This window comes from Misgurnus anguillicaudatus, unplaced genomic scaffold (assembly GCF_027580225.2).
Source record: "Misgurnus anguillicaudatus unplaced genomic scaffold, ASM2758022v2 HiC_scaffold_29, whole genome shotgun sequence".
Classification (NCBI taxonomy): Eukaryota; Metazoa; Chordata; class Actinopteri; order Cypriniformes; family Cobitidae; genus Misgurnus; species Misgurnus anguillicaudatus.
In genome coordinates, this window is record NW_027395279.1 from 8,904,123 (window position 1) to 8,920,291 (window position 16,169).

General features: G+C 39.7%; 1 protein-coding gene across 3 annotated transcripts in view; it reads right to left on the reverse strand.

The window, feature by feature from the left end:
• Window positions 1–8,347, reverse strand: part of LOC129421403 (choline transporter-like protein 2) — a 34,572-nt gene extending 26,225 nt beyond the window's left edge. Inside the window, exon 1 of one of the 3 annotated variants that reach the window (XM_073864996.1) lies at window positions 90–332. In XM_073864996.1, the coding sequence (XP_073721097.1) occupies window positions 90–123 (34 nt within the window). In that variant the 5' untranslated portion in view covers window positions 124–332. Of the gene's footprint in view, window positions 1–89; window positions 342–8,187 lie in introns of those variants that run through there. The other 2 variants (XM_073864994.1, XM_073864995.1) reach the window with 2 other exon arrangements.
• Window positions 8,348–16,169: the final 7,822 nt, after the last annotated feature.

The following is a 16,169-nucleotide window of genomic DNA, read 5'->3' on the forward strand; positions in this document are numbered from 1 at the left end:
TTAAAGGCTTGGTAAGGAGTTTCCCACACTACCAAAAAGAATGAAAACAAACAAACATACAGGCGTGCACACAATCAAGTCAACATTACCGGTCTTTTTGTAAGCATCTTCCTCCTCAGGCATCCTGATTTAAGTTATATTGCGTTTATCTGATAATCTGATGTTCCTTCTGTGTGAAAGTGAATCGCACAGCACACTAACTATCACTTCCTGGTCCCAGGAATAAAACTGGCTGCTGTAGAAAACTGGTCAAACCAGTATCAAACAGGTCTTCGGTTTGCAGGTTAGATGAATGCATGCAAATCACTATATAATCAGTTCTGCCCCGTTTCAAACAAAGACGCAGCTTTATTTTCCGAGCACTCTAAACTTTGAGTTGAACTTTTGTGTATTCTTGTACTGCTGTCTATGTGTGATGATATGGGGTGTTGGTTGTGTGTCTTTACAGGGGCTAAAAGATGGGCGTGACGACACATGGGGCATAAGCAGTAACGCTTGACGGAGGACGTGTCTGAAGCATGGCCGACAGCCAATCACACATGCTCCTCTGTTCTTAGGTCTTACAAAGACATAATAGGCTGGCTCTGCACGAGGTTATTTGCATAAGGCAATCTGATTGTTGACGCCTGCATTGGCGCTTGAAAAGTTGGGAAACTTTCAACTTCTGCCGCGAGCAACACCAGTGACATGACGCCGACGGCTCAAATTGGCAATTTAATTTGCCAATGCATTTAAAATAAATGAGTAGCGTTAACGTTGTGAATGTACGGTTAGTGTGCACTTATATTAGAAACTTTGGAAAGGGAATTAAAGTGTGCATATCGGAGTTGCATTACCAATATCCTGAACAAAATTATAACATCTCTTTTAAGGTAAAAGCAGCAGCATTATTACTGCTCATAAAGGGTGATACACAAAAAGCGCAACACTTACAGTGCACTCAAGATATATTTTATTTGTATGTTTGTTCCCACGTGAGCTATAGGAACACAAGCTTAGCCAGGCCTGTTTTGTTCATTTCTATTTTAGGATGGAAAAAAAACATGTTGTGTAGAGATGCACCGATTGCAATTTTCTTGGCCGATTTCGATTTCCGTTTTTTTTCTGTAAGTGTGACTTGTCAGGCTACGTTTACATGGAAACGATCTGAAAAGAAAACGCAAAAGTGGCGTTGCGTTATCACTTTTTATTCCACGTTTATACAAGCGAGGGGAAATCTGCGTGCATATGGTGACGCAAAAGTGTATGATATTCGATGTAATATGCACTCCAGGCGGCTAGGTGGCAATGTGAAGCACTGACACACAACAACAAGTTCGTGTGCCGGCGTACAACCTTCTTTTCCTGGTTCTCCCAGGTCTCGTCCAAAGCCGTCTGGTTTTTATTATTTTCCTGAAGTGGCACATATGCGTATGTGATGAGAGCCACCGTGAGCAGACTTTAGCGTTTTTACTATTTAGACGAGAACGCAATGGTAGATCGTTTTTAAGATTTCCACTTTGGAGGGTGGTTTCACTTTTTTGCGTTTTAAGCCCCCAAAACGCCGTCGCCATGTAAACGAAAGGCACATCCATTAAATATTTTTACTTTTTCACCCTTGAGGGTTCTCGTGTAAACAGGCCCTCAATACAGATTTTTACAGGTTCGGATATTTTTTCTAATAACTATAATTGACAGCATATAGGCTGCCTACAAAAATCCACTTTTCTTTAATTAAAAAAACTTTACTTTAACATTGCACTTTCACCCACACTGCATTAAAGTACATGATCTCAAAATAAAGTGCTCTTAAAGTCAGTGATCACTGATATCATGTTAGATAAAAATATCTGTTGGTCAGCTGTGGTTAGAAACAAAATTCCTAGTTAGTATGACGTGTAGACTTAGATTGACCATACTTTTGAACAAAATAAGCAAGAAACATGCAGTGCAGTGCAGTGCAGTCTATATTCGTCATTCTAAATTAGTCTCGCTTAGCCAGACCTTCAATACTGATCTATTGAATGTTTCTGGAAAAACACCACCCACGAGGCTGTTTGACCGACATGTCAAACAACCAATAACAGTTTGTTTCGTCTAGCGTCACGTTTCGGACTCCCCACAATAACAAGCCAGCTGGCAACAAGTCAGTTATAGCATCGAATAGCATCTAAATAAACAACATTACTCACCATAGAACAATGTTGTGCACTTCAACAACAGCCACACCAATGAGACTCTCCCGTTAAACATCTGTTTGAAGCATATCTCTTCACTTTTTAAAGGAATAGTCTACTCATTTCCCCTTCTCACTCTCATAATGGGAGAGGGAGGGTGTTACTGCGCCGAGTCGAAGTACTCCCAAAAGTGCTATTACGCCATAAAATATAGTTCCTCTTTTAAATCCGCTTAGAAAAGCGCTACGTTTTATTTTGTACCACCAAACTTGCTCGTATAACTACTCGTCTTAAATAGGAAAAACGTTGATGTGTTTGGTCACTTCTAACTTTATCTCTAAATGGTACCATTGAATGAATGGGGCTAAGCTAAATGCTATCGAAGCGTCGCAGCGCGCTCCAGCGCTTACGTGCACGCACATTGATGATAGAGGGATGTATCAACAATTCTTAGTTAAGGTAATAACATATTTTAATATTGAAAATGAGTGGACTATTCCTTTAACACCTACAAGCAATTCGGGAAAACCAAACTTTTTGACTCCACTAACTGCCTCAAGCTAAACTCTTGGACGTCTTTTAGAGAGTCTATACCACAAACTTGGCATATTTTTGAGAATCTAATGTTTAGTTGATCATGATAACGGCTCAGTATCACACTAACTGGGTTTTAAAAAAATGGGATCAGAAAGAATGCGACTTTTAAAATTGACTTAATCCCAGCCTCAGGCCATAGGTAGAAATACCCATTAAAAAATTATTTACAAGAGAACATGTCAGACTCACTTTTGCATCAGAGCTTCATATGTCAGATTGTGTTTAGGAAACATTACATTTGTGCATTTGGCCAACGCTTTTATACAAAATGACTTAGATAAAATGACATTTTTTAAAGTATGTGTTCCCTGGGTTTGAAACCATGACCTTTTGCGCTGCTACACTGTGCTGTACCATTGTAACATGAAACATAAGAGTAAATGTCCAAATGGTGTGGCCGTTAAGAGTTATGCATGTTTAAAGAGCAATGGAAATCAAATCAATAGCACTTCCATATTTGATAAGGACTAATGGAAGGAAAGCTACAGTCAGGAAATCACTAAGTCTGGTAGTGCCATAAAAAAGACTTACAGAGACTGAAGAATAGATTACATATTACTGTAAATGTTATTTTGCTGACTAAAAGGAGTCGGGTTTTAAAATCAAAACACTTTCTTTGGGGAAATTGGAATAAGCAACCCAAACATCATGTGAAACAAACCTTGGCTGTTTCCTGTTGTCTCACTAATAAGTAAACAATTGGATTACTCAGAATTTCCCAAAAGCTTTCACTAAATTCCTTCAAATTAATTACTTAAAAATGTTAAAGTCAACCTGGAATTAATTATTGGAACTCCTGTAGAGCATTGTGTTAGCATTGGTTTTGTACCCAGGGAACACACATGCACATAAAAAATGTATACATTGTAATGCACTGTAAGTCACTTTGGATAAAAGCGTCTGCCAAATGCATGAATGTACATGTAATAAAGAAATACTTCAAGACTGTATAAGCCTACACTGAATCTGTTTTGCCATTTTAAAACCAGCAAAATACACAATGAGTAGGCATGCCCAAACATTTGTATTTCCAAAAGCTGAGCTTAATTGTAATGCTCTTAATACAGTTAATAAAAAACTAATAGAAGGAGCTTTGACTGCTATGTTTGAACATTGCCATGCCTGAAAAGTTGTGCCGAGTATAAAAGAAAGTTATCCTTTCATGATTTAAAACAGCTGCTCTTGTACTCAATTTCTCTTGTTGTAGGCCAAAAGTAGCAAAAATAGCACATAAGTACAGCTCAGAAACATACTTTACATCTTGCAAAACACCATCCTATACTCAACCATTTAATTACATACGCTCTAATTTGGGAAGACATGTGGCCAGGCCTCCCATAACCTTGCATCCCTTGACTTCTAAGCAGCCATACTTGTGATAGGGCTGCACAATATATCGTTTTCAGCATTGGCATGGATCTGCAAGTCTCACTGCAAAACATAAAGGGCATTTCCCCCCAAAATTAAACTATTTTGTTTGCCTTTGCCAGTGTTAGACTTTTAGACTATATGGGAGCACTTTTAAAGAAAAATCACAAGAAATACAGAAGAAATGCAAAGCAGAAGTTCATTCCTTTCAAGCAGAGTTTTACAATATTTCTCCTATCGCAATAGGCATTGCAGCAAAAAAATAAAAAAATACCGCAATGCAATACAGTGTAGGCCTACTTGTAGGGGATAAAGTTACTACGAAAGATAGATTATTGCCATGAATCTATTTTTAATACTGGAACCCAAAACTACTGATAAAACAACAAAGTTTATTGTTAATAAAACTATTTAAATGTTTTCAGACCAAAAAAAGATTTGCATAACATTATGCATTGCTGTTATAACCAGTAATACAATTAAAGCCCGATTTATAGTTGTGCGTAAGCTGACTAAGCTCTGCGGGTTAAGGGCTCGTTATAGTTCTGCTCGTTATAGGTCCTACTGCGTAGTCGTGACGTCGTAGGTTCCGCGTTGGTTTTCATACTTTTGCTTCGTCGTCCGCGTCGACGTGCAAACACAAACGCAGACCGCTGGTAGGCAGTATCCACGCGTGTAACCTAGGGATGGGCATTTTCCAGTAATTTACTATTCGAATATGTAAGCTCATAAAGAACGAATATTCGAATATTCGTTTATTTAAATTATGTTAATTAAGACATGCGTCTTTTGTATTTTTCGTTTTGTCATAATTTCACAGAAGGCTTATAATAAATAAAATATCCACAACAAGCTAAACTTATATTCTGTATGTATATGTATGTATGTATTTTTAAGTTGAATACAAACATAAATTGTATATATATATTTTAAATTCTTCTTAAAAAATATCCTACAGAAAAAAAGGCATTAAAACCCCATGCGGAGCGCAGTCTGAGTCAGTCAAACCCCAAGTTTCAAGTCGATCGTTAGTATGAATTCATTACTGTTGGATCCTACATACATTATATTATACCAAATATTATACATTAACCCCAAATCTAAGCGAAGTTTGAGGACTTGCGAAGTTTAAAGTTTGAGGACTTGACAAAGTAGGCTATCATCATTTAAACCCTTAAACAGACTCCAAATAAGAGCCCGGAGCAAACGAAAAAACGCATCTACATAACCGACTGCTCAGTCAACATATAAATATCTTCTCAGTTTAGTTTGACATGTATTTGTGAATAAAGAAACCATCTTTACCCTACCTGCTTCGGTGAAAGCCCGTTCTTCTGACTAGATACATAATGCCGGTGCTGCGGAGAAAACTCTTCCTCGTGTTGCACGTGATGATGATTATCGGATAAAAACAACAGACGGATTGAACAAGATTGAATATCTGTATTTAACATTATTTTACAAATAACGTAAGCTGGCTCGATAGATTATTGGTGAGTGTGCAAAGTTAGCGTTAGCTTAATTTAACAAGATTTCACAAAGACGGAGCTTTGCTTTTAAACAGCCATGTGCAGTTATCCGGTTCATTTGTGAAAGAGCACCGCATATTATAAATGTTCTCCGTTTCATTTCGTTCTCCGTGTCTGTCTCGTTATTAACAAAATAAAGTAGACTTTATAACAGAAAGCTTCCAAATCTCTCATGATGTGTTGATGCGTGCGGCGGAGAAGCACGTTTAATAACACGTGAGCCTTCACTGAGCCAGTGGCCAAATATGGCGCTGCGCGGACAAACCCGTAGATAAAAGAAAAAAAACCTTAAATTCGTCTGCAATCTGCATTGCCAAACAATCAGAAATATATACGAATTAATGTTCATGTATATCTTACATTTAAGTCTGTAAAAGAGGATAGATGAAGTGAAAAAGCATTAAATAATTCGTAACCCTTTGGTGGCACATTAAAAACAAACAAACATTCGAATAGCATTTTTTAAATTCGAATTATTATTGCCGATCGAATATTCGAATATTCAAATATCCGTGCCCATCCCTAATAGAAACGGGGCGTGTCGTTATGACTGGAGTGGTTGAATTGGCCGCGCGAGCGTTTGGCCGGAAGTTTGATACCGCGGCTCCGCCTCTGGCTCCACGGACGATTCCTTCTGCGCATGCCTTGGCTCCAAACTGACGTTTTTACGTAACATGGCGGCGACCGTGGTCGGACATTTTTGGCTTCAATTCATTACAATGGTGGGAGGCGATGTCGCGTCGTCCATCTTTTTTTACAGTCTATGGGTTACACGCGTGGATACTGCCTCCTAGTGGTCTGCGCCTGTGTTTGCACGTTGACGACGCAAAAGTATAAAATGAAAACCGCCGCGGAACCTACGCCATCGCTGCTACGCCGTAGGACCTACGCACAACTATAACAAGCCATGGGGCAAATGTTTATGACAGGACAATCCAATCAAATCTTAGCACTGATGCTGGGATTGGGGTGTAAAGGTCCCATTCTTTTAGTGTTTTGAAGCTTTGATTGTGTTTACAGTGTGCAATATATGTAAAAAAAACGCGGCATTTTTCACATAATTTTCTTTGTTTTCGCTGTCCTAAAAAGAGGCTGATGTCTTCCTTGTCCTATGAAGTCCCTCGTTCAAAAAAACTTAATGATTTCTGATTGTGTATTCTGTTTAGTGTGTTGTGATTCGATAGCAGCTTAGCTTGCCGTTAGCTTAGCTAGTGACTGACGCATTCCTGTGGGAGTTTAGTCAAAAAACTGTTCTAGTGACGTCATTAAAGCAGGAAGTAGAAGGAAACTGGCCATTCGCTGTAGGGTTTAAAAGGCAAATTCGATTAAAGAAAATATATCGCCTGGCAGTGAACTTTGAGCTTTATCATTTAACAGGTATTATTTATGCTATTATAGCAACATTACACACTAACTAGGCTTTAAAGACAGAATGTGACCTTTAAGACAGCTGGATTACCATGAGAAAAGAAGGAAGAAGGGAGAAAAGAATGCATGTAAAAAATAAAAAAGCTTTATAGAGGATGAGGATGCTTGAGACCAATTGTTTTGGTCTTATTATGCTAAGGCCCAATATGATTGTAACACTTCTCAAATGTTAACTAATGACTTGCAAAAAAATAAATGTAAATATGTCTGAGTCCTTCACTAAAACAGTATAAATATTGCTTATTGTACGAAGTATTTCCACTTCAAAGTATTGTTCATACCCAATGGACATTTGCAGATAGACAAGCAGGCATGTGCAAGCAATTACAACAACCACAATTCCCCCTCTGTGTCTACGGTCTAAATGCCAAGGAGGGATTTTAGGCATGGCCAACACCCAACAGCTGCGTAGGTTCATATATCCGTGTAAAGTTTTTGTATAATTGCTGTGTTGGTTTGTTGTAACATGACAAGGTTTGGAAATACAGTAGGTGTATACTGTAATAAACACACCCACCTACTAAAAAGGAAACATATTTCCATTTACACTGCTTGTTATTATAATCTGACAAATTGTTGTCTTTGTTGTAATCATAATACTAACCCCATACCTTTGTAATGTGTGTTTGGTTAATTGTGGCCACACATAAACCAGGCAAATATAATAGAAAGTAAAGTAATTGATCATATCAGCTGTTGTAGTGTGACAAAATTTAAGTCAGAATATTTGCAAACATAACTGTTTGTTAAAATGAAAGAATAAATAATGAGGTAGTTAACTTACAAGAAAAGCCCAAAATATAAGTGTGAATAGATATAATGGCACTGCAGCTTTAAATAACAGATATTTTTGGCGTTGTTTGACCACACAATCCTTTACCACTAACGACACACAATGCAATACAAAATGGTTCACCACACGATATACATTCAAACATATCCAGTAACTTAGCTGAGATTTCTGACGCTATATGCTGGGCAACAGTGCATGAGTATAAATATACCAACAGTTATTTAAATCCCTTTCGATTTCTGTTTAGTAATATTATGAGGTTATCATATTCATTTCAATCTCAAACTTTCACAACAAAACACGCAAATACACTTGCCGTATTTGGGTCCTTCGTCCATCACCTCCATTTTAGAGAGAGCGCAAATATTTTAAACTATAAACTATACTCTGAATTGTGCAGGACTATACTTCAGTGCTCATGCTTCTCTCTACATGAGAAACAAACTGCAGAGTAAAGGGAATCCACGAGTCTTCAAAAAAAAAAAAAAAAAAATACACTTGGGCGGGTACAGAGCCCAGCCAATAGCAGACCTGACAGTCCATTGATCGACAGCTACGCCCACCTATCCACTGAGTATGATCGTTTCTGACAAAGAATCGTTTCTGGCAATAGAATCATGAATTTAACCTACTTGATTAATATTAAAATAGCAATAAACTTGACTACCCATGAGGCGAACGTCTGATGATTTACTGGAAATAGTCAGGTGCCGCTACGGTAGCCCGGCAGCTATTTTGGGGTGAAACTGCCAGCTGGACAACAGCACCGAGATACATAGAATGGCAACGGAAGAAAAGTCGAAGTGGAATATAAACACGCAATCTTCGGCGGTCCGGTCCACTACAAAAGCTTTGACAGTTTCGTTGGTGTAATCGTAAACAAGTCATTTTAGAAACCATAATGATGATTATGCTATGGACTTCCGAGTCGCTTTCACCCCAAAATGGCGGACTGCAGGGTGGATTCTGGCTAGAGGGTATACAGCTACCGCCAAATCTCGTTAGATGTTAGGTTAGGGTTAAATTGGGGGGATATGATTAGTATGAACGACAGCGGTTCTGGTTAGACATGATACAGCTACGGCCTAAATCCCGTGAATTGTTATGATTATGGTTAGGTTTGTATGGATAACGCTTATCCGGCGAGATTTTGGCCGTAGCTGTATTCCTTCTAGCCACAACATTCATAAATGTAAATAGATCACAACATGTTTTCTGCTTTTGAAAATGAATTTTGGATTTACTGTAAATCTTTGAGTATGTTATTTAACTTGTTAAACGACTTTTAACGTTACGAAGACCGTGACGTTTATTTTATTTATTATTTTATGTTTTTATTTATTTTATCTGTCTTTTATTTACACATTCCTTAAACTGTGCTTTGTTCGTTTAGACTTAATATTATGTTTTTGCCTTATTGTAATTGTTAATGTACAATAATAAAAAGGTTGGTGTAAGTATTGTATTTCAATAATTCCTAACCGGAGGGCGCCATCTGGTGGGCCTCGTAGGCAGTAGTAGTCTACAGTCAAATTAATTTCTATTTCTTTTTCAGTTGACAAATCTTGTTATTTTCGCATTAAATTGTTCTTATGATTTCATATTAAATCAGTCACGCCACAACATCAGACAATACGTTTGTTTATTCAGATGTTTAATACTTACTCTTGTAAAGCAGCAAAGCATACCCAAAGCAATGGTAGAAACAACGGTGCTACATAGCACCAAAAGTGGTTATTTGCTCGTAATCATAGAAGAACCGTTTTTAGTGCCATATGGCACCGGTGAAGCACCTGTGTAGAACCATATAGTGCTATGTAGAACCAAATGTGGTGCTATAGTGGTGCTATATGGCACCTATATGGTTCTACACAGGTGCTTCACCGGTGCTATATGGCACTAAAAACGGTTCTTCTATGGTTACGATTCAAATCAACAGTTTTGGTGCTATATAGCACCGTTTGTTTTTTTAGAGTGTAGTGCTCTCATAGTTGACAATGTTGGTTTATTTAGTTTCAGTTTATTTAAAATCAAGTAAAGCAACTTTATAAATACACATACAGTATGTAAAAAAATAAAATTAGCATTTTTACATAGAAAAAACAATGGAAAATACGTTTTATATTCACTTAAACATTCCACATACTTTTTATTTGTAATTAATTAAATTCTACAATATTGTCACATCTGAAATTGAATTGACTTTGTTATATCCCATACTGTGTGAATTACTTGATCAATACAATATAGGAATTTTACTAAATGCAAGAAAACGTTTACAAAGATGACCAAATTTTCTCTTTATTAAATACAATTTCTGATCTTGTTTTCTCAGCTTTTGTGTATTTCCACCATATGGCTCTATCAGTCGAGTTACTTATGTGATGCCTAGAGTGGTGTAGTGGTGCCTGAGAAGTTGGTATACTCTTATGCCTTCATTTTTGTAAAAGTAGAAGTGGGTTATACTCCATGCCATCAAATGTGACCTGATCCAGCAAAATAAGTCACAGTGACCCAAATTTCAAAATTGAGATTTTGAAATGAATGGAAAGAGGAGATCATAAGCTTTCAAATGATATCCTAGTCAAAGTCATACCTTGGTTTAACATTACATAACAATGGTTTTGGGTTTCCAGTTAAATGTGATTGGTTGCTACTACGGTGAACGATACTGATTGGCTTCCACGAAATAGCGGGTCCTTCCTAATATGGTAAGACTTCCGGCTGTCAGCTGACGTCAGCTGCCAGTGTCAGCTACTTCCTGCTGCCGGCTGCCGATTTTTCGCTGAACCCCCTCTCACCAATCGCGTGCCCCGGGGTTTCCCATTGACAAATGTGACCCGCTCTGGCGAAATGAGTCGGAAGTCGCAACGTTCTATTTTAAGATATGAGCCGAGAATGTGGAAAAACAATGAAATTAACAAAAAAAATATTTTTAGCTAATTTCAAAGAACAGACATTAAAAAATAATCTCCCAAAGTTTCGTAGTCCAAAAATTGAGTAAAGGTGTTTAAATGACTATTAAAGTTGAAAAAGTTTTACTAAATTCGCTGGAAATTGCTTTTCTCAAATCCTCTCGTCACCTCCGAGCATCTCCCGGGGAACCCCTGAAACGTATCTCTCCAAATATGGTGTTACACGTTGTTTTAGAGCCAATCAGAAATCTTCATAAAGGCTTTGGTCAGTTCTTTGGCCGAAGTTGAACACACTTTTCCTTTTCACTCTAAATCTCGAGGAGCGATCAGCAGCGTCTCAAACGCTAAGGTAAATTACGATCATATTAACAAGTACTAACCAATTTAAAATGTTGTCATAGTTTTAAAATGTATATTTCTCTTTGCATTTTATGTATATATGCATTTTCTAAATAATAGTTTCGCTCATCTTTCTTCGCTTCCTCGTCTTTCCACGGATTCGTTTTTACTTAAAAAAAAATGAAACCGCCTATTAGTAAATAAAATACATGTATATTATTTATTTACAGAGTAGGGGTAATTAACCATGGTTTATATTGTGGTAAAAGTGTAGTAACCATGTTTTTTTGGTCAATTGATTACTATGAGCAAAACCATGGTTTTACTACACTAACCATGTTTTTTTGGTCTTAACTGTAGTAAAACCATGGTTAATTTTCGTAAGGCATACAGTGACCGGTGGGCGCCATCTGGAGGGCCTCGTAGGCAGTGGTACTCTACTGCCAAATTAATTTTTATTTATTTCTCAATTGACAAATCTTGTGATTTTCGCATCAAATTGTTCCTAAGAATTTTTATGAAATCAATCACGGTACAACGTCAGAAGTCAGATGTTTGTTATATTATACTTCCCAACTCTTGTTTGAAGCAGCATTTCAGCCAATACAGCACTAAATATATTTTTAAACATATATAAAAAAATATACAAAAGTGGCCAAAAATATATTTGCTTAAATATTTTTGTTGTTGCAATTTATTGTATATTTTAAAATATATTTGAAAAAAAAAAACATTTTAAATGATTAAATATATATATTTAGCCCCCCATATTTCAGTCCAAGGAAATTCACGTTGCATTGAAAGGGAAAACTTTGTTTTTGTTACGAACCTGTAATAACAGTTTTGAAAAGGTTCAAATTAAATATAGTTTCAACTTCAAAAATATACTTTATAAAATTAACTTGTATTTAGCATATAATTAAAATATATTTTGTAAATAATACATTTTTGCCATATGAGATGTAACATTAGAAATGTGCTTGCCCTTGAAATACATTTTGAAATATGTTGATATTTGAAGGTTAAAACCAAATATATTTCCAAATTCAAAAATATATTCAATTGTGCATTACTTACAAAATGTATTTATTCAACCACTAACTGTTCCTGTGTAGAGCAGGGGTCCGCAACAGGCGGACCGCGAGATGCGTCCATCTGGACCGCAAAGACTTTTAACACAATAAAATACATAAATAGCAAACGCTATTTAACGTTATTATAAAATCCTATTTATATCAGGCACATATATGGTCAGCCCAGTAGCGCTATACATCGACACAGGTTTCGGTTTCGAGTGCGGCGCCAGCGCGAACAGTAACAGACAGGGTGTGCAGGGAAAAAAGCAGAGAGCATCATCTGCTCGCGCTGTTGCGGTTGTCAAAAGTGGGGACATTAAACACCATTACCCTCAGCAGTCCGAGGTAAGGGTGCGAAAAATAAACGAACAAAAAGCCCAGTATGAGCGACCAACACGGGTCCTCTCTGACTAACTCATTGCCCAACAACGAGCTATGCGTCATCGAGTTCACTGAAAATACAGTGAATTTTAGGAAAGCAGTAACAAGCCCTTTACAGATCGGGAAATAGTAAAGGATTGTGTGGATGCTGCATTTTTGGCTCAACGTAGAGTTGCGAGTCAGCATCCTCAACACTTAACATTATCAAAAGTAAATGCATGTCAAGAATGATCAATGAACATTGTTTTTTTTAGGACTTTTTATGCTTTCGTCTTTTGAGCGCATTTTTTTAGACTTGAAGGAACAGTACAAATTAAGAGAGAAATGTTTTCCCATCAGTAAAGTGTCACGGTGTGTAAACACCAAATAATGAAAACAAAAGAGAACCCAAACGCAGACACGAGATACAAAAATATAACTATGATTTATTTAATAATAAACTGAAACACCCACGAGGGGGTAAAACGGAAAGGAACAAAACAATGTGATGAAACACAAATAACTGGAACAGATAAACAGGAACCATAACACTTGGATTTCACAGACAACGCACGCACACCACACAGAGAACACAAGGGCATTATAAAGACACCACATCAATGGGGAACAGGTGAACATAATTAATCACTTAAGACATGATTACATAAGGGAGTAGGGTAAAAGTGACAAGACACTGGGAACACGTGTTACACATACATGATGTGAATACACACGTATTCCCACATAAAACAATGCTGCCCTGGTCCTGCCCTCTGGATAATAACCAAGGTCAGGCAAGACCATGACAGCCACAAAACACTGGGAACACGTGTCACACAGATATGATGTGAACACACGTGTTCCCACGTACACACACTGCTGCCCTGACCTTGCCCACAGAACATAGACCTGATCTACACTAAGGTCTGGCAAGATCACGACAGCAACAAGACACCGGGAACATGTGGCAGCCACACACAGAATGTGATCCCACATGTCCCCACACAGAACATGATACTGCCACGGTCCTGTCAGATGCACTCAGACCTACATCTAGCACAGATGTCTGACAGGACCATGACAGTACCCCCCACTTAAAAGACGGATACAAGACGTCACAAACAAAAACAAACAAAAACATTAAACACGAGGAACGAAAGACTGCACAACAGAAGACAACCACGACAACATTACTACGAACAACAAAGGTAAACACACATATGTGACAAACGGATTGGGATGGTGTAACAAAAACAATACATGATGAAGGGGAGGTGGGGAAAAAACAGGGGAAACAAAATGTCCATGGGGAATCTGAGTCTTAAAGTCCTGCGGCTGAGAAGCCGACTGGTGACTTGTCCCCGGCTGCGCCGGCGGGTGACGTGTCTCCGGCTGCGCCGGCGGGTGACGTGTCTCCGGCTGCGCCGGCGGGTGACGTGTCTCCGGCTGCGCCGGCGGGTGACGTGTCTCCGGCTGCGCCGGCGGGTGACGTGTCTCCGGCTGCGCCGGCGGGTGACGTGTCTCCGGCTGCGCCGGCGGGTGACGTGTCTCCGGCTGCGCCGGCGGGTGACGTGTCTCCGGCTGCGCCGGCGGGTGACGTGTCTCCGGCTGCGCCGGCGGGTGACGTGTCTCCGGCTGCGCCGGCGGGTGACGTGTCTCCGGCTGCACCGGCGTGTGACGTGTCTCCGGCTGCACCGGCGGGTGACGTGTCTCCGGCTGCACCGGCGGGTGACGTGTCCCCGGCTGTGCCGGCTGCGAGACTCTCCTTGTCCTCCTCCTCCTTCGTCCGGATACAGGGAGATCAGGGTAGCGACTGGTCGCGGGAGTAGTCCCCAGCGTCGAGGAAACGAGAGTCGACCCTCCCATCCTGACAGCCCCGGTCCCAATACCTCTCGGGCTGGACGGAGCTGCGCGGGCTCCGGCAGGCTCCGCTGGTCTCTCTGGTCGTTGCCGAAGCGCGAGACAGTCCACCAACTCCCAGTAGGGCAGCCCCAACAAACTCCCTCTCTCCTGCACTGGTGGAGGATCTCTCATGCCAGCCACCAGGTAGGCGCTGGCCAGAAACTCCGGGTAACTCCCCCTACTCTTCTCCACCGCCAAGGCATAGTCTCTGAGGGGGAGTTCCCTCTGTGGTGGGAAGGGGCTACCCCCGGAGAGCGTCTGGTCCGAAATGGAGGACCACCATTCCGGGTCCGATGCACATTGCATCCTCGGGTCCGCTGAGTTCAGTTCTGGTGCGTGCGTAATGTCACGGTGTGTAAACACCAAATAATGAAAACAAAAGAGAACCCAAACGCAGACACGAGATACAAAAATATAACTATGATTTATTTAATAATAAACTGAAACACCCACGAGGGGGTAAAACGGAAAGGAACAAAACAATGTGATGAAACACAAATAACTGGAACAGATAAACAGGAACCATAACACTTGGATTTCACAGACAACGCACGCACACCACACAGAGAACACAAGGGCATTATAAAGACACCACATCAATGGGGAACAGGTGAACATAATTAATCACTTAAGACATGATTACATAAGGGAGTAGGGTAAAAGTGACAAGACACTGGGAACACGTGTTACACATACATGATGTGAATACACACGTATTCCCACATAAAACAATGCTGCCCTGGTCCTGCCCTCTGGATAATAACCAAGGTCAGGCAAGACCATGACAGCCACAAAACACTGGGAACACGTGTCACACAGATATGATGTGAACACACGTGTTCCCACGTACACACACTGCTGCCCTGACCTTGCCCACAGAACATAGACCTGATCTACACTAAGGTCTGGCAAGATCACGACAGCAACAAGACACCGGGAACATGTGGCAGCCACACACAGAATGTGATCCCACATGTCCCCACACAGAACATGATACTGCCACGGTCCTGTCAGATGCACTCAGACCTACATCTAGCACAGATGTCTGACAGGACCATGACATAAAGGGCTTGTTATGCTTTCCTAAAATCCACTGTATTTTCAGTGAACACTCATAGATGACTCGTCATGACTCGTTGTTGGACAATGAGTAAGTGAGAGGACCCGTGTGCAGGGGCGGAGTGGGACCAAAATATCTACCGGGACATTTCGTAGACCACCAGCCCTCCATGGTAGAAAAAAAAAGAAGGAAATGACTGCACAACATGAAATACCAAGTGTTATAATAATTATTATTTTTAAAAGATCTTTAAGTCAACAACAGTCCCTAGTTTTACGTAAGCTAAAGTTTAATTTGGTTGCCAAGCAGTTGCTTATAAAATGATTAAGCCTATTAGGAGAGAGGGATGTTTAATGTAACAAAATGTCAGTCATCGTGTGATAACGAAAATATAACGAGGCCTAGACTACTTGTTCTGAGCATGTTGTCAGTGAACAGGCTGTATGCTGGCTAAGTTGCAGACACTCTGTAACAAAAACGTTTTCACGAAAACCTAGGTTATGGCAAAAATTCTTCGTACAAGAAGGCCATTCTCAAATAACAAATCTATGAAACCACATTATATGTGTACTCCATCAACCTGTACAAAATCATACTGACTGCACGGATGTACACTTACTGACAACAATACGGAAGCAATACAAAT